Source organism: Scardinius erythrophthalmus (assembly GCF_964197995.2).
Source record: "Scardinius erythrophthalmus genome assembly, chromosome: 19".
NCBI lineage: Eukaryota > Metazoa > Chordata > Actinopteri > Cypriniformes > Leuciscidae > Scardinius > Scardinius erythrophthalmus.
Window position 1 is genome coordinate 9,661,507 of NC_138239.1, and position 23,475 is coordinate 9,684,981.

Consider the following 23,475-nt stretch of genomic DNA (forward strand, 5'->3'; position numbering starts at 1 on the left):
CTTTATATGACCCGACAATAATGTGTTTAGACTGTAATACAGAGGTGATTTTTTATTTATTTATTTTTTGCAGCCTTGAGCATCTGCTATCATAATGGAATTGAGAAGAAAATAAATTAAATTTTGACTCAAAATTATTTCTCGTTGGAATTCTGCTTTCCCCTAAAGTGTTTTTACATATTTTGCTTGGAATGCTTAAACAGCAACTATCTTAAGAGTGCAAAGTTGGACGGAGTAAAACAGAATGGACATGTATTGATGAGGCGACATTAGCAGAAGCCTTGGCCCAGATTTTGACTCCTCCTGTCCCACTTTGCTCCTCTCCAGGGTGCCTCTGAAGGTGGAACAGGCCAACAATGCCCGCGATGCTCTCGCCAAAGCCGTTTACAGCCGGCTCTTTGATCATGTGGTCAAACGGGTCAACCAGTGCTTTCCCTTTGATACGTCCTCCAACTTCATCGGCGTGCTGGACATCGCTGGCTTTGGTGAGCTTGTGAGATAGCCGCAATGGACGGGTCACGTTGTCTTACACTGAATCTCAGTGGCTCTTCAATTTTCAAACATGTCAACCTAAGAAATTATGCATCTGAGAAATGAGACAACCTAGTCTTCAATACAGTGAGCTCCAAACATTTGAGACCACTTGCGAAACATCTGGTATTATTAATTTTGATTGGGAACTGAAGTAGTGCAGAATCTTAAATATTTCTCGTTCATTTTATGTTTCAATGATTTTTATTTACATTTTAATTTTTTTTTTAATTTTTAATCCTGTATGTTCATGTTTAAGTTAGATTGTGATTCCCTGATTTTCCGTGTTGTCTCAGACTTATTGACCGTACTATATGTAATGTCAGAGTTCTTTCTGAGCTATTTTGACTAGCTTAAAGCACTTACAAATATTCTTGGTTAAATATAAATTAAGATGTCGAAATAATTTGTCAAAAATTATAAAACATATTTATAAAGTAATTAATTACTGTATTTAATTTAAGTGCTTTTCCAAAGTAACAAAGTAAGGGATTATTTTAAAGGGTTTTTTCTGTAATTTAATTACAGTTACTTCTCATGTGATTGCATTAAATACTTTATGGACTATAGAAACATTCTATATAAATCAATAGTGGATTTAACATCAAAATTTAACATCTAATCTTAAAATGTTTGTTTTTAATGGAACCTTCTCTCTATGAATACGTTGGTCAGTTCAAGAATTATTTATGCAATTTTATGTTATTTATTTGAATGAATTAAAAGAGCCGTTTTAATGTATAAGTAATGCAATACTTTTTAGAGAGAGTAATTAGTACAGTAATCTAATTACACTGTTGAAGATGTTACATATGCTGTCTGTCAATAGAGTTTAGCTACTATAACTGTGACTTGAAATATTCCATTTATGTTAAACTTTAAAATAAACATAGCATGGAATATGACTGATTGAATATATAGAAGACGTAGTGATTCAATAGCTATTAGCATGTCTTATGCAGAAATAAGGTTGAAAATATGTGGTAAGATTAACTATAATTGCTTCTCACTAACAGTGTTTCTGTAATAGTGTAACTGTTAAATGCCTTTAGAGGCATACCAAGCGCATGAATCATAAAATGCTTTTTTAATATTCCTGTTCAGAGTATTTCGAGCACAACAGCTTCGAGCAGTTCTGCATCAACTACTGTAATGAAAAGCTGCAGCAGTTTTTTAATGAACGCATACTGAAAGAGGTGAGTCATGAATGTTATTGGGATTTTTTGTATCGATCAATGACTCATAAATATGCCCTCCTTTAAACTAACAAATAAAGCTATTTCATCAGTATGTATCTTTTTTTCAATTGCAAGCATATTACTCTTCCGTTTTAACAGTTCCAGTTTAACTTCTTTTGAAATGCTCTTGTTCCAGCAGATTAAGTTAAGCATTTTCTCACTTTTAGCAAAAACCAATGCACATTTACTTTGTTTTTGTTTTTCCTCTTCCTTCCCAGGAGCAAGAGCTGTATCAGAAAGAAGGCCTGGGAGTGAATGAAGTTCATTATGTTGATAATCAGGACTGCATAGGTGAGTGTCCCTTCGGCACTGAATAATGATCTTCCTCCATTTCAATCATTACTGGATGCGCTACAGCCCATACATGGCAATATAAAGTCCTCCATACGCGGAAATGCTAGGGTCTCTAAATCCAAAATGTGTTACAATGCAAATGTAATTTCTTCTCAAATTATGGCCTTCAAATGATGATAACATAGTTATTTGTATACATTGCCATGTCTGTTAATCTCTTGACAAAACATGCCGAAGATTAATATTCCAGCAGAAATGCATGCTGGGTGCTTGAGATAACACAGGATTGAATCCTGGGAATGACCTCTCTCACTCTTGAACCCACTGGAAAGGGTTTAGTAGATAAGATGAAGAGGTCACGCTTTTAGTTTTTTGATGCCGGCTCTAAAAGTGATCTCTCGAGCAGTGCAGTCCGAACCAAACCACCCATCAGTAACAGAAAGTCAGTTCAAACTCAGGACACACTGTGAAATCTTCCCCCGGTTCACTGAATGCAAATACCATCACCAGACTGAAGTCTGCTGTTTGAGGTATCAGATTCAGAGCCAATACCTTTTATCTTTTAAGTCGACCTGCATTTTAACCCAAATGATTTATCGAAGATCTTCCTATGCATGCCAAAAGAAACCACCTATGTTTTTTTTGCCCAAGCCGTCACAACTCAACAGCTTGTGTGAGTTTGCACAGTATGCAGGTGGCTTGACACAACATCTCGCCTCTGATGCGGTGTCTGCTGTGCAAAAAGTAGGAACGCGACACCTGCATCGCAGATGTCACTTCTGTTCCGAGGGGAAAGACTTGCTTTCCATTTATCAGCTCTGCTTTTACTAATTCTCCTGATAGTGATGCAACACATGTCCTTGTGACTTCCAAATGGACACGCCTCTCCTTTCCCTGCACGTCTCCTCATCAATCACCTCACATTTATCCTCGGGTGTCTGCTCATGCAAATACATGACTGCGCTTGCATCCGCACCTCTCTCACCTGTGCACGTCTCAGATGAATTATGCATACGACGTATGCCTTCACACTGATTATCAAAAAGGTCCATGTGTGCCCACCGACTTTGCATTCGTCCATTAAACTTGCTGAGTTCTACTTCATTTTGTATAATACCTTCTGCTGGGAGATTGAATATATTAAATCACTATTCACCTCGTTTTCGTTCGCATGAAACTTTGTGTCGTCAGTCCAGAACTCGTCTCTGTGACTTTGCTTTGCAGATCTGGTTGAGGCAAAGCTGGTGGGTATCTTGGATATTCTGGATGAGGAGAACCGTCTTCCCCAGCCCAGTGATCAGCACTTTGCAGAGACAGTTCACAGCAAGCACAAAGTTCACTTCCGTCTCACTGTAAGCTATGGTTTGGTTCTTTTCAATAGCCAAGTCTATATATAGCAAAGAAAAGCTGCAAAGTCTGCAGGATAGTGTTGTAGAGCATCTCAGAATAAAATATTTATTTATAAATAAATAAAAATATCTTTAGTTCTGAGCACCAAATAAATGTTCACTTTCTGCATTTTGACTGGTCCTTCAGTGTCATTCTGAAGTTATCTTAAAATATTGTTAAAAATAGTTGTCTAATATGTAGTGGAAGATGGAGTAAGATGAACCCTACACACACTTTTAATTTTCCTTTTGACTGTAGCTGTCACTGAATCTCATCTTAGCACATTTATTTAATAGCGATTCTCTTATTAATCTTGAACATCAGAACATTGTTAATGTATGTATTGCGTTTTGATTTGAAGTGAAAGTTAAAGTTAGACCCTAGGTTTAATAATTTTTGATGGATATTTCAAACATCCTAATTTTTCATCATAACCTGGTGGATAATTGAAAATAATAGACTGTATCTATAAAATTATATTGTTCAATTCTAATGTATCTCTTTTTTTGGGATTCATTTGATTTGTCATTGTTCAACTTAATTGTCAAAATGCATACATTACCTTAGAATTTTTGATTTAATATTTCAAATTATTTACGCCTTTAAAAAAAGAAATCATAATATGTCATTTACTTATTATGACCTGGGTAGGGAGTCAACTTTCTATAGTTGGAAAAGATGGCCCTTTTTCATGATTTTCAATTTTGTGTTAAAGGAATTCAATTAGCCATTATTGCTAATTTACCTTAAAGCAGCACTCAGTAGCTTCGGGATTTCTTCGCTGTATTCTCGCTTTTTGCTCGCAGGTTTCTCTCTAGAGCTCCCCCCACAGCTTCAGAATAGATATTTGACAACACTGTTGTAAAAACTCTTTGGTGATTCTCAGACACCAGAGGCTAGTAGATCAACGACATCAAAGCAGATGGGACATTCTTTAAAACGTCTTCTTCATTCGGGTTCGGACAGCGTGAGGGAGGGCAATAATTACAGTATTTTAGCAGATTTCTTTTGGCCGTAAAGCAATTGTTTACATCGCGAGACCTGATATCACGCGATACTTCCTGCCGCGGTGGCCGGCGGCCCGCCGTCTCAAATTTCCAAGTGCGAATTTTCCGCTCACGGGCACCAGGGGGGTGCGAAACGACCACCATTCAACCCGAAATAAGTAATATAACCATTCCAATGACTCCGAAGCTGTTCAGTTAAGGTAAAAAAGTTACTTAGTTCACCTTTAACAATATATTGGATGAAGCATCATTATTGGCTAACATAATGAAATTAAAAATTCACACTGTTCTTAAGGGAGACATCGTCCCTCATCTAACTGTATATTTCAACATGACTTATTACAGCAAACAGGCCTTTTTGTACTTTTTTTTGTTTGTTTTTTTAGTTTAATAAAGTAAATAAAAACTACAAATATACATATACTTTTTTTGCCATTATATTAGGCTACAGAGCTTTTGGAGTAATTAATGTGCATATATTTATTAAAAATATGTCATGATGCATAATTAGACATTTTCTTCATGTAAAATATTATTTGTTATTTTATTTATTTTGATATATGTGATTTATATATGACCTGGGCATTTCTAGTTTTTATGTGATTTACCCTGACCTTCCATCAATGTCAAGACCCAAAAATGAAGGAAATCATAACCATACAGCTGCAAAAATGGATTCTCTGTGGGCTGTTTTTTCAGGTGCCTAGGAAGTCAAAGCTTACAGTCCACAGGAATTTGAGAGATGATGAAGGTTTCATCGTAAGACATTTCGCTGGTGCCGTGTGCTATGAGACTGTAAGTTCCCAATTCACTCAGTTCATTCTGAATTCTTTTATGTATAGAAACCATTGTGTTGTTTTATTTCTGTAATGTGATAGTCTTTAACATTGGTTAATTAATTTCTTCCACACTGTAAAAACAATTGGGGACTTGGGGGAATCCCTTTCGTAAAGTTGTTTTTTTTTTGTGTGTGGCTGACTTTGTGTTTATTTCTATGCCCTGTGGGTTTTGTGTATGTGTGTGAGCAGACCCAGTTTGTGGAGAAGAATAATGACGCCCTCCACATGTCTTTGGAGAGCCTGGTGTGTGAGTCGAAGGACAAGTTTGTGCGGGATCTCTTTGAGAACAACTCCAATTCCAAGGACTCAAAGCAGAAGGCTGGCAAACTCAGCTTTATCAGTGTGGGAAACAAATTCAAGGTGAATCTACCCTTTAGCTTATATTCTCCTGATAGCCAGAAAACACACATTGTCAAAGGCATTAATAAGTCTGAAGATATGACAAAAAAAATTAAGCCCTCAAGACTACAGGCTTTCCTCAGATCAGGAGTTCCTCAAGGCTTTGTATTTGGACCGCTGTAGATTTTGTTTTACGGGGCTATACGTTTTCTTTTTGTTCTTCTTCTTGATAGTTGTAGGTTTTAAAAGCTTTTGTGAGAGACAATTGATATTTTACCTGGTGATCTAATTCCTTTCCTTCTAACTTTTGCCCTTTCTCAATCCTCCTTTCTTAGACCTTCTCCTGTTTCTTCAACCTTTCCCTGTGAAAAGTTCTGGTGCTGAAATAAATGTAGAAAGAGAGAAAAAAACTGAAGCTTCTGTAGGGTAAGCCTGGCTGAAATATTCAGTGCCAGCACCACAGGGTAACCTGCAACCTCATAAACAAATGTTGATCTTAAGTTTCTCCCACCCTTCTCCTTCACCCACTTGGTCCATTGCCATGCCTTTGTGTGAACATGGCTGCCACATTTTTAGTCTCTGCTGTAGTTTTTTCTCATGTCATTGCTGAAGAAATCACACACAAGGAATTCATACTGTTAGGGAGCTCTCACTGTAAACACATCACCATGTCATTTATGTCACGATAAGATAAAAGATCTTTGTAATTGGACCAATCACCAGTATAATGCATGTCTTTTACTTCCTGTATGTGTCAAAATGTGTAATACCATTTGCATGGCAGTACAACTCTACAACTGTGTGTTTAAAATTATTTTACTTAATTAAAATTTACAGGATTCACTCTCACATTTCTTTCTGATCAAATTTCATAGACCCAACTGAATCTTCTACTGGAAAAGCTTCGCAGTACAGTGAGTAATGAGTTTAATGTTATTCATTTGTTATTTTAAAAATGTTAGCCACTTGTTTTGATTATTACTGAGTGTGTCTAATGCATGCCGCAAACCAGGCGGCACAGCAAAAAATGCAAAATGACAGTTGCTGATATATGGCACTGGTAAATGAAACATTAAAGCAAAAAGAAAAAAATGTGGTTGTTTACTTCGCATGACTGTATCTACCTGTCTAAGTTGGCCAGAAGCTGTATGGACTTTTTCACAGACTGCGATGATGCAAAAAAAGTAAATCATTATACATTATACATAACATTTTATATTTTATTTTGTTCAATTAATGTTATATTATTCTGCCATTAAATAACAAATAAACTAGTCAAGGCGGCTGTGGTGTAATTTTATTATTATTATTATTTTTTGCCATATTCCTTTCCTCTTTTGGAAAGTTGTAGAAATCCAATTGTGGAAACACAACTAATGTTTACTATGTTCTCCTATTTATACTACTGTTCAAAAGTTTTTTACATTTATTCAGCAAGGATGCATTAATTTGTTTCAAATTAACAGTAAAAACATGCATAATGTTACAAAAGATTTATATGCTATTTCAAATAAATGCTATTATTTTGAATTTTCATTATCAAAGAATCCTGAAAAAACATGCATCACCATTTTCACAAAAACATTAAGCAGCACAACTGTTTTTAACAATTAGAATAAAGAGAAATGTTTCTTAAGTACTAAATCAGCATATTAGAATAGTTTCTGGAGAATCATGTGACACTGAAGACTGGAGTAATGGCTGCTGAAATTCAGTTTTGCCATCACAGGAATAAATTGCATTTGAAAACATTAAAATAGAAAACTGTTATTTTAAATTGAAATGATATTTCACAGTATTACTGTTGTTTACTGTATTTTTTGATGGAAAAAATGCACCTTTGGTGAGCATAAGTGGTTAACAACATTTAAAAAAACCTTACCAACCCCAAACTTTTCAACGTGTAGGCCTACCTCTAAAAAAAGTTTACCTTTATGTCCCAATCCTGGATATGTGAACCCTATGGCCATTTAGCCAATGGTCTTGTCATGCTGACTATACATATACTATTGTTTGTTCTCTGTTCACATGTAATAACTTCTCATGTGCATTGTAAAGGGCTCTAGTTTCATCCGTTGTGTGAAGCCTAATCTGAAGATGGTGAGCCACCAGTTTGAAGGAGCTCAGATTCTGTCTCAACTGCAGTGCTCGGGTATGTATATGATTATATAGGTGTATTTTTTTCACTTTCCAATTCATCTCGCAGCCCTTGTGGTAATGCTTCAAATATTTCAATTTAAGAAAACCCACCACAAATACCCAGCAATCATCAGTTGGAAGTGCCTTTTTTTTTTAAACAAATCCCAATGTTGCCTATGGAGTGGTTATATTAAATGTGAGCTCCACTGATTTTTCAATATCTTTTGAGGTGGCGTTACCACAAGAGTGTTTTGAAGGTTTGTGTTATTGTGTTTAATAGGATGTTAGCAAAGTTTTAGAAATAAACTTTCAAGCAAGAGACATAAAAAGAGTATAGCCTAGAAGTTGCACTGACATGTTGTTTAGCCAATTAGTTTGATACCTTTGTTAACTAGTTGTGCATTACATGAGGTAAATGTAGACTCATCAACTTGTCAATCACTTGCCTACTAGCAACTAAGTACTCGTGCCCTAATTTATACTGCTCAATCTGTGAGTTTTGTTGATGACAGGCAAGCTCACAGTGTTCAGGTACAGGTTGAATGCACATTGCTAAGAATAAGATGTTGAATCTTCCTTTACACTTGGTTGATGCTTTAGCTCCAGCCTTCAATGCAGCAAATCCTGTATCTTTACTGGCTACATTATCTGTACTTCTTCTCTCCTCTCAGGCATGGTATCAGTGCTGGACCTGATGCAGGGTGGCTTCCCTTCCCGAGCTCCGTTTCATGAGCTCTACAACATGTACAAGCAGTACATGCCCAACAAGCTTACAAGGCTTGATCCTCGACTCTTTTGCAAAGTAAACCTTTATTGTTTATTTTGATCTTTATCATTGCATCTCATTCTATTCTGATTGTTTTTCATCTGTTATTCTTGTGTACGTAATTAGGATTAGTATGATCGATGATAGCTTGCTGGATTATTTTTAGAAAAGACTATATGACCTTTCATATTATTTTTCCAAAGCACGCACAGAGTAATCCCTCATTGATTTCCATGATAAATTATGGTGGTTTGTCATCAGTAGTTACAGATACATTTGGAAGTCAAATGGCATTTTAATCATACACCCCGCGGTTAAATATAAAGTATTTACTTCATCATAAATGTAAAATTGGATGCTAATACAGTATATGAGCAGGCTGCAATTAATGATTGATGGCAATTATTGAAAATTAATTATAGCATCATGGTTGTAATGCAATGTCTAGAGAATAATCAAGGCTCAACAAAAATGTTTTTTTTTTTTTTTTTTCTGCTTTCTCTGCCAGGCCTTTAGGACAGATTTTCATTCAAGTACATATTAGGAGCATATTTGTATTTTTCATTAAATGTTGTTTTTTCCTCCCAAACAACCCTAAAATTACAATTTTCACTAACAGCTGGAAAATGTGGTCCACTGTGATGGAAATCTTTGCTGAGAAGTGGCATACATTGCAAAACATTACTGATTTGAATGTTTTCAAATTATTCTAACTGATTACTCACAAGTCACTCTCACAATAATGTTAAAAAAACAGCACTGAAAATCAAATGTTTAAGTTTGCAAGGCATTAAAAAAAATTAAAACATACTCTGAAACGTAATAGCGTAAGCACTGGCCCGAAGCCGTAATGCCATTCTTGTTGATCTCTAAATGTCATTTAATAAAGCATGCGTTCCACTGTCTGATTGTATTGTCTCCTTCTGCAGGCTCTGTTTAAAGCACTGGGCCTCAACGAGAACGATTACAAGTTTGGCTTGACCAGGGTTTTCTTCCGCCCCGGGAAGGTGATCATTTCTCACAATATTTCTCATGAGGATTGGAATAATACAAGACTGTTAAAACCGCTATCCTGTTTCATTAAGCTGGCGCTCAACCTCGTAAACCAGAATGCTGCTACATAAATCTCAACGTGTGTGTGTTTGCCTCAGTTTGCAGAGTTCGACCAGATCATGAAGTCTGATCCGGAGCACCTGGCCGAGCTTGTAAAACGGGTCAATAAGTGGCTGGTGTGCAGCCGCTGGAAGAAGGTCCAGTGGTGCACACTGTCAGTTATTAAATGTACGTCACCCTTCATAACCCTAGCAAACTGCCTTTTATAAAAGCAATTAGTAGCATCCTACTCCCTCCTATTCACCTTTGCAATGTTACAGTTTGATGCTGTTGATGAGTAAGTATCTTCTTCCTCTCTCTTTCACTTGCCACAGTGAGGAACAAAATGAGATTCAGGGCCAGTGCTTGCATCAAGATTCAGAAGACGGTTCGCATGTGGCTGTGCAAGAAAAGACACAAGACTCGGTATACACGCACCAGCATTGCACCTTGAAAAGATCTTAAAACCTTTACCTCATATATTGTGAAAATAATATTTATTTTACCTATACTTTTATTACACCTTGAAAAAAAAAATATATAGGTTGTATTTATTTACTTATTTTAAATGTGCACGCAAAATATCGAGATGGAATTTAATAAAGAAGTTCAAAAACATGCTAAAGTATACAAAATTATATATATTTTTTAATAAATAATAGACTGGACAAAAAATTGAACACCATTGTCTCTATTCTCATGGCAGTATTGATGGCCTGGTGAAGGTGAAAAATTTGAAGAAAAGGATGGAGAAGTTCAACGAGGCTGTGAATGGACTTAAAGAGGGTAAACAGGAAGTGAGCAAACAGGTCGAGGAACTGGCCGCCTCCACTGACGCCCTCATTGCCAAGATCAAGGTGAGGTTTTCCACTGGAAAACAGCCCAAGGTTGACAAACCCCCTTTCACCTCCTCCAGCTTACAAAGCTCAATGATGTTACGCGGTGTAGCTCTTTTCTTAGCCTTCGTTCGTGTATCAGTTTCCATGCATAATTCAACAGGTGTGTGTTTTTCCATGTCCTGATGAAGGCGGTCTAAAGCTGTGGCTCGAACTGTCTGCCAGCTTCGAGTCTCTCGAGTTGTCTCTTTCTAGGGACAAAAAGAAAGATAGCCGACACTTAATTTAATTCAGCAGAAAATCTAGCGTTCACAGCAGAGTAAATAAATACAAAGTATGCAATTCGACAGTCTGACAATGAGTTTTCTGAGTCTGCAGATCATCATTGACATTCGCACCACATGCTGTCAAGACTATTTTCAAGGTTTTGCCGCATTATGCCGTTTCTAGTGTTCATTTCTTGCCTTCCCCGAACTTTCAGCTGCGGCTGATTGAATGCAGTATATGCATTGTTGTATTCTCTATGTGGAGCCCAACCTCATCTGTCAGACTCGAGACTCGCAGAGTGCATTATTGACAGGGAGCTCGAGAGACATTGCGCCCTCTCCTTGATAGATAGCTGGTACAAGAGCTGAAACTTTTCTACCTGAACACTTCATTCCTCCCTCTAAATGAGATGCGCTGTGCACTTCTGCACCCGTGATAGCCCTCTTTGTTATTAGCATAGCACTTTTTGATTAGCATCTGGCTTTTGATTGGCAATGCCTTCTATTACCTTACCATCTGGACTGGAGATTACTGTGGCCTCCCTGGCTAATAACGCAGATTGTGTCAATGGCTGTCATTCAAAACGCTAGCGCTAACTCATCTAGCGTTAGGGGGTGAGACGGACCTTGTCATTGAGAACCTGCCCCCCTGCGGTACAATGATCATTCACAATGCTCGCATCCCTCCACGCTCCTCTGGTGCTCTGCCAGATGGCACAAAATCCACATCCAGGTTTAATGAATATCTGCAGGATATTAATACAACTGCGGTGCATGTGGCCCAGCGTTGCCACTGTCGTCGAGATGACGAGTTACCACTGAGTTGCTGCCACTTTCTACACTTTGAAGAAACTGCGAAACTGTTCATATTTTTTTAACGAAGCACAGGAGGCAAAGCTACTAGAGTGCAACCAATTGGCCCGGCCTCATTTGTCATATTTTACTCACCCTAATGTTGTTTCAACCTGCTATTATTTCCTTTTTTTCTTTATAAACAAAATTAATTTGTAGAATTACTAAGTAAAATTATTAAGTATTTAAGTAGAATGTTTTCCATACAATTAAAGTGCATAGTGTTTTATACTGTCAAGCTTCAAAAAGTATACAAAAAGATCATAAATGTAAAATATATGACTGACACACTATAAGTCTTCTTATAATAAACAATGAGAAATCTATCAAATTTAGGTAATTTACAGAAACACTTTCTATCAGTTAAAATCTCATTTTTAAATATACATGGATTTTTGCCATTATTGCATCATCAGTGCATCATTTTTTAGTTGAAAACAAGCACAAATTACATGTGTGAGAATATTTTTGGTAGATAACCTAAATTTTGATCTGTTCTTGGTATATAGCATGCTAATTGACCTTACATCAGATAAATGACTGACTACCCACATACCCAATCAAACTGCATTTACATTTACATTTACATTTAATCATTTAGCTGACACTTTTGTCCAAAGCAACTTACAAATGAAGTGAAATAATAAAAGCAGTTGGACCAACAAAAGAGCAACAATATGTAAGTGATGTGACAAGTCCCAGTTAGTCTAGCACAGTACATGTAGCAAGGTTTCTTTATTGTTATTATTTTAAATACAGAAAACAGAAATATTAGAAAGTGTTCTTAGTAATAGGTCAAGTGTAGAAGAAAAAGATGCATCTTTAGCCGTTTCTTGAAAATGGCTGCAGACTCAGTTACTCGTGCTGAGTTAGGCAGGTCATTCCACCAGCAGGGAATATGCAGCTCTGTCTTTTTTTTATCTGTAATACTGTCTGTCACACTTACTAAACTGTTTTGTGACATGCAAACCTCCTTTTTTGGTAAATTCCCAACATTATAGGAAAAAAAAGTCTTGTTATGGCACATGCTATTCGGATACTAGGTATTCAGGCAGAGAGTGAATGGAGTTTTGTTTGCTAGTAATCTCAAAATGCAAGCGTTGAATCAGATTCTGTGGTGGACCACATGAACAACTAAACTTCTGAATGATTGTCCAAAAGCAAAATATCTCTCTGAATTATCTCTGAATCTCTCTGAATCGGAAATAGTCTAAATAGCGCTTGTTATTTTTCATGACATTGAACTTCCATGATTTGTTTTCTACATTAAATACAAAAAATACATTATTTAGCCAGTTTGCATATGGAGAAAGCATCTGTTACACTTTTTTCCCTTTCTTTTCAATATTTATGACAAATCGACTGTCTTGACTTTTTTTTACACTTGGGTAGATTGGCCCAATGTAATTTCACTATTTACTCGTCTTCTACTGTTGTATTTTGTGTTTCAGCATAACCTGATGATGATGCATTTTTAAGTAATTAATTCCCAAATCATCTGCAAGCGAGCTGACTCTCAACGACATTGTTCCTGCGTTCCATTCTGAAGGGCTCATCCCTATGCCCTAATCCCTTCGAAGTGTTTACCCTCTAGAGTGAGAGCATCAAAGGGATGGTGTAGCGGACCAAAACACTGTTTATTGGAAAGCACTTCTGCGTCACCTTGCCGAGCCAATTAAGGAGGCGCTATCGTTGCACAATTGTTAACGCTGTTTGACAGTAGAAAAGCCATTTTTTTCGTGCCAAACAAATTAAACCTGTACAAAGAAACATGGGAGCGAAGTGTCCACCAGTTGTACCCTTCGAAATCCTTCATTTCGAACGGCCCTTTGAAGTGGCCAGTTTTGAGCACTTCAGTTTGGAATGACTCTTCAATATGGTGGCCATGATTGTTTTTCACTCCAAAGTGCCCTTCGAATGCAGATTCATCCCATTTGGAACGTAGCCTGTTTTTGATAGATATAGATAGAATATCCACCCTTGAAAAGCTGTGGCCGTGCGAAGTTAATCGCTGTTGTTTAATTGTATGAAATGCTTTTATGATTCATTTTTTGACCTTTTTTTGCCCATTTGGAGCTTGGCAGTATAAATTTACATCTACTTTCATTCTATCAAAAACTGAAGCTCTCATAGGTTTGTCTTTCTATTGAGTTCAACACACAATGTAACCAGTGAAGTCTGAACAAGTAACTATTAAGAGCCCCTTCTTTTTACTGAATCAAAAACATCCAGTTTAACCAGTTGACTTATTTCTGAAAAGAATGACAAGCCAGTTCTTGTAATGAATAGCTCAAAAAGACAAGTTACCGGTTTGAATCACGGGTCTGCCGAAACACTGCCCTATAAAATTTCTTACATATGGAGGCAAAGCAGACATTATAACTAAAATATACTCAAATAAATCAAATCGAATCAATTTTAACACTCTTTCTGTCTCTCAGTCCACGGTGATGAGTCGCAAGGAGATCGAGCAAGAATATGAGGGCCTGGTGAAACGCTCGGAGCATCTCCTCTCCTCAATGCAGAAGAAAAAGCAGGAGCAGGAGGAGACGGAGAGACTCAAGCGCATCCAGGAGGAGATGGAGAGAGAGCGGAAGAGACGCGAAGAGGAGGAGCAGTTACGCAAACAGGAGGAAGAAGACCGCCGCATGTGAGTCACGTCACAAGTTTCAAACAGAATAACCCGTACATTAGGTCAGAGTCCCAGTACATTTGAAAGAAGAACAGGAGCTGAAAAAAAGGGTGTAGGAGGGGATTGGCAGAAAGATTAATACATCACTGGAGGGTTCGGCTTGACCTGCTCTCTCTTATGCATTCTCCAGAGCCTGCTGTCATGGATAGCATCTGTCATCATTTCTCGAATCAGGTCATGATGATATTTCTATGTTTATAGAAAAAAAACTATGTTTCTATGTTTATCTTGTCAAAAAAATATCTAGTTCCACACCAACAGAAGCAACAATAGCAACTTCTGTTATTTAATGTTTGGTGTGGCCCGTCCTCCCTGGAGCCCTTTGGTATGGATTATTGTCTGGATTTAATTGTGGACGATTTTAAACATTCCTGTTCATTTAAAGGGGCTGTATGTAAGAATTTCCATGTATTAATCGCTTTTTTTTTGTTGCCAAATGCCAATATGTGAACAGCTTGTAATGAAACTTAAAAAACAAGATCTTTCCTGTAGGTTGTTTATGAAAGCCTGTAGACTGATTTTTATGTGAAGAATTCAGGATGATTTTTTTTTTTTTTTTTTTTGACGTTTACTCGTGCTCTTGAGAGCCTCTCTTCCGTTCAATAACACATGAAATGAATGCTTATACAATGTTCCGGACTCTATACTGTAAAGTCAATGTGTCATGCAAAGAAAAGGAATTAATTCAAACCATGGTCTCACATAGCCCGATCTGTATAGTCTATAAGCTCAAATATATACTTTATAATCAAACTACCATAACAGTGTAATTAAATCACCTCATCTGTCGACATGATGCCGGTCAATTGCAGAGCTTGTGCAAACATATCCACATTTCCCAAGATTTCTTAACTGCCTCTTTCTCACTGCTGTCATTTTTGTTGCGTTTATTTTGTTATTGAGATCAAAGCGCACAGCACATCTTTACATATTCATCTAACCGTCACTCTCAGCAGAGTGAATTTCTTTTTACTTCTACACGAAGAACGAAAAAGAACTTGAATCAGTCTCTTGTACGTTATGTGTGCAGGAGTGTACGGTGTTGCTAATAACAAGGGTTTCTGAATTCTACATATAGCCCTTCAAGCAACAGGTCAAAAATTTAAAACCTTTGAAACCAGGTTTTATGTATCGTAAATGGGATTAGATCACAGCTTGATAAGTAGTTGCTGCTCCATTCTTGCAAGAACACCCTGCAAGAGCTTTAATGATAATTTCATATAACACTAATATTGTATAAAATCATAATAAGAGCCTGAATCCCATGTACATGAGATGGACTGTCACGTCACGTTTTACTGATTGAAAGGTACTGCTTTTACCTCGTACATTTATAGGAGTCAATATTAGCTGTACAACTCCAGTCGGCTTGCATTAACAACTACAGTACAAGTTTGCATTAGCCTTAAGTTCTTTGCACTTTCTTTGTGGAGAACTTTTTAAGAATGCTGTCTGCCATGCCAGTATAAAATTGAACCTACTCATAAAATATATTGTGATTTCCTTTGTTTCAAGCTTTCAGTAGAAGCTTTTAAAGCTAACTTTTAGAAGCCATTACACAAACTTACCAGATACATTTTGAAATTATATACAGTGGGGTCCAAAACTCTGAAACCACATTGAAAATTTGGGATTTATTTGGGATCAGAGGGCAGGTGAAGTTTGCATGGTATTTATTCCATAAAGTATTAACAGATGGTAGCGAGCTACAATGATTTGTGTTTAGTTGTATAGAAAAGTTCTTTGGCGTAGCCCCGTCCTTAGTCCGAATCCTTGGGGATGCAGATTGTGGAGCCTACCTCCTATGGATGGACAGGGGCCAACCTGGTGGTGGTGGGGATGATGGAGGGTAATATCAGCAGCATCAACTGCGAACATGAAACAGAGAGTTCAGTGCTTATATACTCCAGGTGTCAAGCAGTGTTTGACCAGACCTATTAATATGAATGAATGACGTGGCATTACAGTCTTCCTGATAGAACTTATGCTAAAAGCTTCATTTCATCAAAGAATCCTGAAAAAAAATGTATCCTGGTTTCCACAAAAAGTATTAAACAGAAATGTTTCAAAAGCACCCAATCAGCATATTAGAATGATTTCTGAAGAATCATGTAAATCATATATATTTGTAATTAAAGATGTAAATTACAAATTATAAATGCAAAAAAATTCTCTAGCGCTCTGAGACTTTCGGGCCCAGTGTAATGCAAATCACACACCTTTACTGTGAGCTGCTAAACATTCAACGGAAATTGTATCATTACTGTGCCCCCAATTCCACTCAAATCTCCCTATTTTCAAGGTCTTAGGGTTCCCAAGGATGCATATGTAAATACCCGAATCCATGATTAACATAGTACAAAGAAAATCGCAGTAGATTTGGTTTGCTGTTTGTGAGATTATATAAATATATAGGTCTTTTGATATGAAAATGACAGTAGCAACGCTTAATAACAACGCTCACCACGCACTATTCATTTTCAGCTGCTATTGAAGGGCCTCGCTCGCATTACAAAGACTAGATGCGGTCCACGTTTCTCTGTGTGACAATTGTGAATCCGCATGTGGGTGTTTTCAAATCCCTTCCTGTGGGTCATTCAGGAGGAATAATTCCCTGAAGACCAGAGTAACTCATTAACGGTCCTCCCTCAATCTTTCTTCCATCAGGAAATCCGAGATGGAGCAGAAAAGGAAACAGGAGGAAGAGGAGAGAAAGAAAAGAGAAGAGGAAGAGCGAGTCATGCAGGTGTGTATGTGTATACGTGCTCCCTCTGTGTATTGATTCCTCTCCTCTGCGTCTCCTTCGGCAAACCAAATGCCCACTCCGTCTCACGCTGGCATGTTCGGAGCTGACCGGGACGGGCTGTTCTACAGGCATAATCATGACTGTATTGAGCTGTCACAGCGGCCTATGGGTTTATTCATCAGCCCCTGCCTACCTCCTGGGGCTGGATTATGCTGCGTCTGCGGAGTGAAAGTTCTATGTCCCTTCTCTCCCGATGGTGATGCTGTGTTTGGGGGCTTGGCTGACTTCCCTTGCACTGCTTCCTCTGTTGAATTGCCCTGCAGAGACGCTTTGTGCCCATGCTGACCGAAAACTGTTGCACACTATAAAAAGCTTCTGTGCTACTTTCTATTCTATTCTATTCTATTCTATTCTATTCTATTCTATTCTATTCTATTCTATTATATTATATTATATTATATTATATTATATTATATTATATTATATTATATTATATTCTAACTGTCACTGTGACCTTTACTATTACAATTCATTTTATTCAGATTTATTTTGAGACACACACATACAAACATACACATTATTCCACAGTATTTATAATGTAAGTTAATTTAATTAAATAAAATTTCAATAAATGAAAAGTTGTATGTGTTAACATTGTTTCACAATAATTCAATTTGTTAATATTAAGGCATTTTGAACTCATAAGAATGAACAATTATATTTTTATCAACTATGATTAATCAAAAATATTGTTAGATAGATAAAGCATGAACTAATATTAATGAGACCTTATTATAAAGTCTTTTAAGAAGTATTTTCTTTTAAATATTTTTTTTCTGTGCCACTTCTATTAAAAGTCTGCTACTGTGATCTTTTTTTATTAAATTGTCTGTTTTATTATGATTCTATTCTGAGGCATATATATATATTTGTTTGTTTACAGAAAATGGAACAGATAATGCCTCAGTCAGAATAGAATAGAATCATAATAAAAATATCATCAATGTTATTCTATCACCTGAAAATACAATTGTTTTTGAATCCTTGAATAAATTGAATACCTTTGCAACAGAAAACATTTGCAATTCACTCAAAGACTGTTGTCACATTGTTTATAAAATCTTTATCACTGTTATTTTCGGCCATAATATATCACTCTGTTTTCCACCACGTCTCTCCTGCTTTTTGCAGTTTGATTCATAGCTCAGATTTATCATGACCAGTGTGTGCTGTAACCCTCTCTCTCTCTCTCTCTCTCTCTCTCTCTCTATATATATATATATATATGTCTTTGTATAAATGGGCATTACTCCTCAGCTGCCTTGCATTTTCCTCAGAATAGTGCCTGCATCATACTTCTTTCTCTCCGAGGTTTTCTCTGATGAAAATGTTCCATCTAAGCTTTCCTCTTCTATCACTCAGTTGCTCTGTTTTATACCTATGCTTTTGGACCAAGCTGCTGGACTCTCTCCCAGACTGTTCTTACACATCTAAAACCATGCTTTTCATTTTATTTGTTTTTAATCTTTTTCTTCTTTTTTTTCATTTATTTCATTTAACACAGTCTAGACATAGAATCCCAGGCCGGCTGGCTGCAGTACAGCTTCGATTATATGCCTAATCAGACCTTAGCACACAGCAGCAGTGTAATGGCTTAATTTCCTTTCAGTGGGCAGTGCAATAGATGGGTCACAGTGTGTCTAGGGCAGGGCCACCTTGTTAATCTCTCTTCCCTCAAATGTACCAGACGCCACTGGATGGGGAGATTGAGGGAATTCTGTAGCCTGCATTAAACATCATCATGTTGATTTAACAGTGAAATGTTATAACCAAAAAGCTTCTGCAGAACTCCTGAAAGTCAGCAACATCAGGGATTTAGCAGGTATAGGCTTTTAAAATTACTTTCTCTTTCAGGAAAACGGCAAAAAAAAAAGTCTTCTTCTAGCACTCATGGGCATATCCAAATTTTTGTGCCGAATGTCACTGGTAGCATGTTATGTTTCATGGATGTGAAAAAAAGATATTGGCTATTTTAAGAAAGTTCTTCAACATGTCCTGTCTGGCTTGGGTCTTGAATTTCCATGTTGGTCCAGGCTGGATTATGCTGATGAGTCCTGGTTTAGTGCTGGTCAAGCTGGCTGCTTATCAGCAAAATGTAGATGAAGCTAATCAATCAGCATCTGTGTAGTGAAACTGGCTCACAAACAAGTTTTTGCTTGAAGACACCAAAAAACAGGCATCCAAAAGCCTTTTTTTAAAACTGGGATAATGTCAGCCTCATTCGGATTCTTTGGCCCACCACAATTCAACACTCTGAGCTCAAATATGTGGTCATTACTGTTGGCACCCCCACCGGCACCCATTTATATTCTTGTGTCTCTGTGTTTCCATCGAGTTGGAACAGAACGAAGGCACAGGTGTGGTAAACGCCAAAGGTGTTGAGATTGTGTGTGCGTATTATTGATTTGTGGGAATGTATGTTGTTCCAGGCTGAACTTGAGATGCAGCTGGCATTGGACCGAGAGGAAGAGACTCAGACACAGGCCATGTTGGAGCAGGAGAGGAGGGACAGAGAGTTGGCCATGAGGATCGCTCAGAGCGAGGCAGAACTCATCCAGGATGAAGCCCAAATGGACCCCAGCTTGCGCAGGTATGCACGAACACACACGCGCAACATAATAATAATAAAGTCGACAAACAGCGTCACCGGGTGAAATCATACAAAGAAAGACTCCACGCCGGAATGTTGCCATTCATAAAACGCACATAAATCAGCGATGTTTTTATATGGGGATTTCCATCTGAAAAGAGCCTGTATGGTCCCGAGCCGCGACAGAACAACAAACAAAGAACAAGGTTCTGCCAGACAGCGTTACATAAATGCCATGAATCATTTTTAATGCGGCCAACTCGTGTTTCTACAAAAGCAGGTAAACAGAAACACGAGATGCCTGTGGTGCAGCACTCGGGAGTCATATTTCATTTAGTTAATGGAAGTGGACAAAGAACTGTCGCCTGTTCCTGCTTTATGTATAATAAAATAAAAGGCTCTTTTGATGTTATTACACATGCTAACTTGGTGCTAAGAAGACCATGTTGTCATCCAAACCTTTTTTTTGTGCTTCCTCTCCCCTCCAGTGATGGTACCACAGGTGTTTGGTTCTTCACAGAGATGTAAGACATAGAACAGGCCCTTTTTTCCCCTAATTTTCCACTTCATTCAGTCTAACCACACTCACCCACAGTCACGTCCTGTCCCCTTAATCTCAGCACAACCTAGATAGAGGATTACTCATTGAAAGTCACGGTAAACAATGGGCTAATTCTTAGTTTTGAAATTAACCTAAATACTTCATACATGAATGAATTCTTGGATTAAATAGAGACTTAGCACATGGTTATATTTGTAGAATTAATATTGTTTTTGCCTACCAATGAAATCAAGGACACACAAATGTAATCCTTGGGAGTTTTTTTTTTTTTTCTTACAGGTATTTGTTGTTCATACTTTGAAAAAGCCCCTAACACTACATATTACACTTTGGTGTGTAACTCAGCCTGCAATATTTTTGAGGAATGATAACTCAAATTGTATAGCTTTTGAGAAACATTTCTAAATAACAGATTTACAATTATCTTGTTTGATGAATGATAAAACGGGCTCAAAAATTCACAAAAAAAAGGTCATATTTAGCAATGACCTGGCAAACACTCTGAACACTTTTGTGGCAGCAATTTATTTTACAGTCAAACTCCACTCACATTTTCCTCAGAAAATGTTACAAATTTGTTGTAGATTGGTTTCTCAAAAAAGAAAAGAAAAAAACAGAAATACCAAGAAATTATGAGTCTTTGGGAGCTTCTAAAGGTCTCGTATAGGTCCATTTCAATCTTATTTCCTTGGGACCTCAACAACCCTATTTCCATTTACTTCTGTTGCCTCAAAATAGATGTTGGATATATGCATCAAGCACAGCACCTGCTCATAGGAATTGAATGCAAGCTCTCAGCATGGACATTTTCAGTTCTGGATGATGGCACTCAAGAAAGAAACTTTTATAGTGTTTAGTGTTTACTGAAAACGGTTGCTTTAAAGTGGTAAGATGGTTTTGTTCATCATGTTCATGTTCACATATGTACATGTGGGCTTGCAAAAATAAAGGCCTCGGACGTGTGCATGCGTGAATACATGCGCACTCCTGCATCCGCGCACATTCACACACACATACACACACACACACACACACACACACACACACACACACACATACTTGTTTTTGCTACGTCGTGGGGACTCCTGACTAGAAGGGTACACGTGGGGACACACACACACACACACACACACACACACACACACACACACACACACACACACACGTTCATGTACTCGTATACAAACTATTTTGAGTATTGCAGGCTTTATTTTTCACAGAGATGAACTTTATCCTCAAATCAGTGAGGCTCAGATCAATGAGGCCTATGATCAATCAGTTTCAAAAATAAATACAAAACCTGTCTTAACTGTCTTAAAGGGTTAGTTCTCCCAAAAATGAAAATTCTGTCAGTAATTACTCACCCTCATGTTGTTCCAACCCCTTAAGACTTTCGTTCATCTTCAGAACACAAATTAAGATATTTTTGATGAAATCTGAGAGCTGGCTCACTCCTTCATAGGCTGCTAGGTAATTGCATCTGCCAGCCCAGAAAAGTTAGTAAAGACATCGTTAAAATAGTCCAAGTGACTACAGTGGCTCAACCTTAAATTTATCAAGCGATGAGAATACTTTTTGTGTGCAAAAAATAACTTTATTCAACTAATAATTTTCTTCAGTGTGGGCCTCTGATGTGAGTTCACGCGAGAGCCACGACGCATGTGTGAGAACTGGTAGCATAACGAGAGATTTATAAGCAATTTTTTGCTGGCTATTCATTTTTGATGGGGAGCATCACATGCCATAGGGTTTTCAAAACAGCACAAGAATTAAGCAATGCTTAAAATGTATGAATGTCATTGCTTTACATAACATCAAACCAAGTGACATCTGCAAACAAATTATGGTAAAAAATAAGTCTCAAACACATTTGTTTACTTTATACAAGCAAGTGTGGGGTTGGTAAGATTTGTTAAAATTTAATGTGTTCTCTTATGCTCACCAAGGCTGCATATTTGATCAAAAATACAGTAATTTTTTTTAAGTGTTCTATTTGTCTATATATATATATGGAATTCATCCCTGTGATGGCAAAGATGAATTTTCAGCATCATTACTCCAGTCTTCAGTGTGACATGATTCTTCAAAAATCATTCTGATATGCTGATTTGGTGCTCAACAAAAAATTCTTATTATTATTAATGTTAAGAAATGGTTGTGTTGCTTAATATTTTTTGTGGAAAATATGTTTGTTCAAAAGAACAGCATTAATTTAAATTAGAAATATTTTGTAACATTGTAAATGTCTTTACTGTCACTGTTGATCAACTTAATGTGTCCTTGCTGAATAAAATTAATTTACCAACTTACCAACCCAAAGTATAGTATAATTGAATATAATATAATATAATATAATATAAATATAATATAATGTTTGTTAAATATGTTAATTCTTTCTTAAAAATAAATGCCATTTGGTCTGAAATTTTGTTATATGTCATTCCAGTAACATTGACTCATTTTTTTTGGGCCACTGTATATTTTAAAAGGTGTTTCCCCCTTAAATAGCTTTAATGTTGTTCAATGCTTTTTGTTTGTAATTTGTAGTGTAATAACTACTTTTAAAAAATGTTTGCTTGAGTGTAGTTGGACTATTTTGAATTATGAGTAGCATCTCCAGTGCTAGTGTTAACATTTCTCTTCTGTTCCTGTGTGTGCGTGTGTGTGTGTGTGTGCGTGTGTGTGTGTGTGTGTGTGTGTGTGTGTGTGTGTGTGTGTGTGTGTGTGTGTGTGTGTGTGTGTGTGTGTGTGTGTGTGTGTGTGTGTGTGTGTGTGTGCGTGCGCGCGCTAGCACTCCACTTACACCTGTATGAGTGAGTTAATCAGCAGGGTTGCTGGTTCAGTGACTTCTTTCGCAGGGTCTCCGTTAAGCAGCTTTGCTCTTCACAGCTGTCAGAGTCGACAGTGTCCCTACATCCAGTGTCACCATGTTCAGCCATGCAAGAGCTCCTCCCAGAGTCACACTCACTGCTCACACTGACAACCCTCTGCCTCTTCTGGGACACCTGTCACTGCTTTTATATGAGAAAGTTTGCTTTAAGACTGTAGAGTGACATCATCATTTTATGACTTTAAATCTTGGCCACAGGTACTGGAATAATTGCCTCCTGTGGTAATGCTTTGGTTCAGGAGATCACATGTCTTTCTTAAGTAGGTTGGGAATGATGAGCTTGTTATTGAAGTCACCTAAACAAACAACAATCTCTCATATGGTTATCAGAGGTCATCATTTGTGGT

General features: G+C 37.3%; 1 protein-coding gene across 3 annotated transcripts in view; it reads left to right on the forward strand.

The window, feature by feature from the left end:
- Positions 1 to 23,475, forward strand: part of myo6b (myosin VIb) — a 53,657-nt gene that overhangs the window by 21,885 nt on the left and 8,297 nt on the right. The window contains exons 13-29 of one of the 3 annotated variants that reach the window (XM_081347985.1): positions 328 to 485; positions 1,636 to 1,727; positions 1,988 to 2,060; positions 3,288 to 3,415; positions 5,159 to 5,254; positions 5,488 to 5,658; positions 6,513 to 6,551; positions 7,696 to 7,789; positions 8,448 to 8,578; positions 9,472 to 9,549; positions 9,694 to 9,823; positions 9,970 to 10,060; positions 10,341 to 10,491; positions 14,030 to 14,238; positions 16,948 to 17,026; positions 19,516 to 19,676; positions 20,165 to 20,200. In XM_081347985.1, the coding sequence (XP_081204111.1) occupies positions 328 to 485; positions 1,636 to 1,727; positions 1,988 to 2,060; positions 3,288 to 3,415; positions 5,159 to 5,254; positions 5,488 to 5,658; positions 6,513 to 6,551; positions 7,696 to 7,789; positions 8,448 to 8,578; positions 9,472 to 9,549; positions 9,694 to 9,823; positions 9,970 to 10,060; positions 10,341 to 10,491; positions 14,030 to 14,238; positions 16,948 to 17,026; positions 19,516 to 19,676; positions 20,165 to 20,200 (1,917 nt within the window). Of the gene's footprint in view, positions 1 to 327; positions 486 to 1,635; positions 1,728 to 1,987; positions 2,061 to 3,287; positions 3,416 to 5,158; positions 5,255 to 5,487; positions 5,659 to 5,972; positions 6,064 to 6,512; positions 6,552 to 7,695; positions 7,790 to 8,447; positions 8,579 to 9,471; positions 9,550 to 9,693; positions 9,824 to 9,969; positions 10,061 to 10,340; positions 10,492 to 14,029; positions 14,239 to 16,947; positions 17,027 to 19,515; positions 19,677 to 20,164; positions 20,201 to 23,475 lie in introns of those variants that run through there. The other 2 variants (XM_081347986.1, XR_014028876.1) reach the window with 2 other exon arrangements.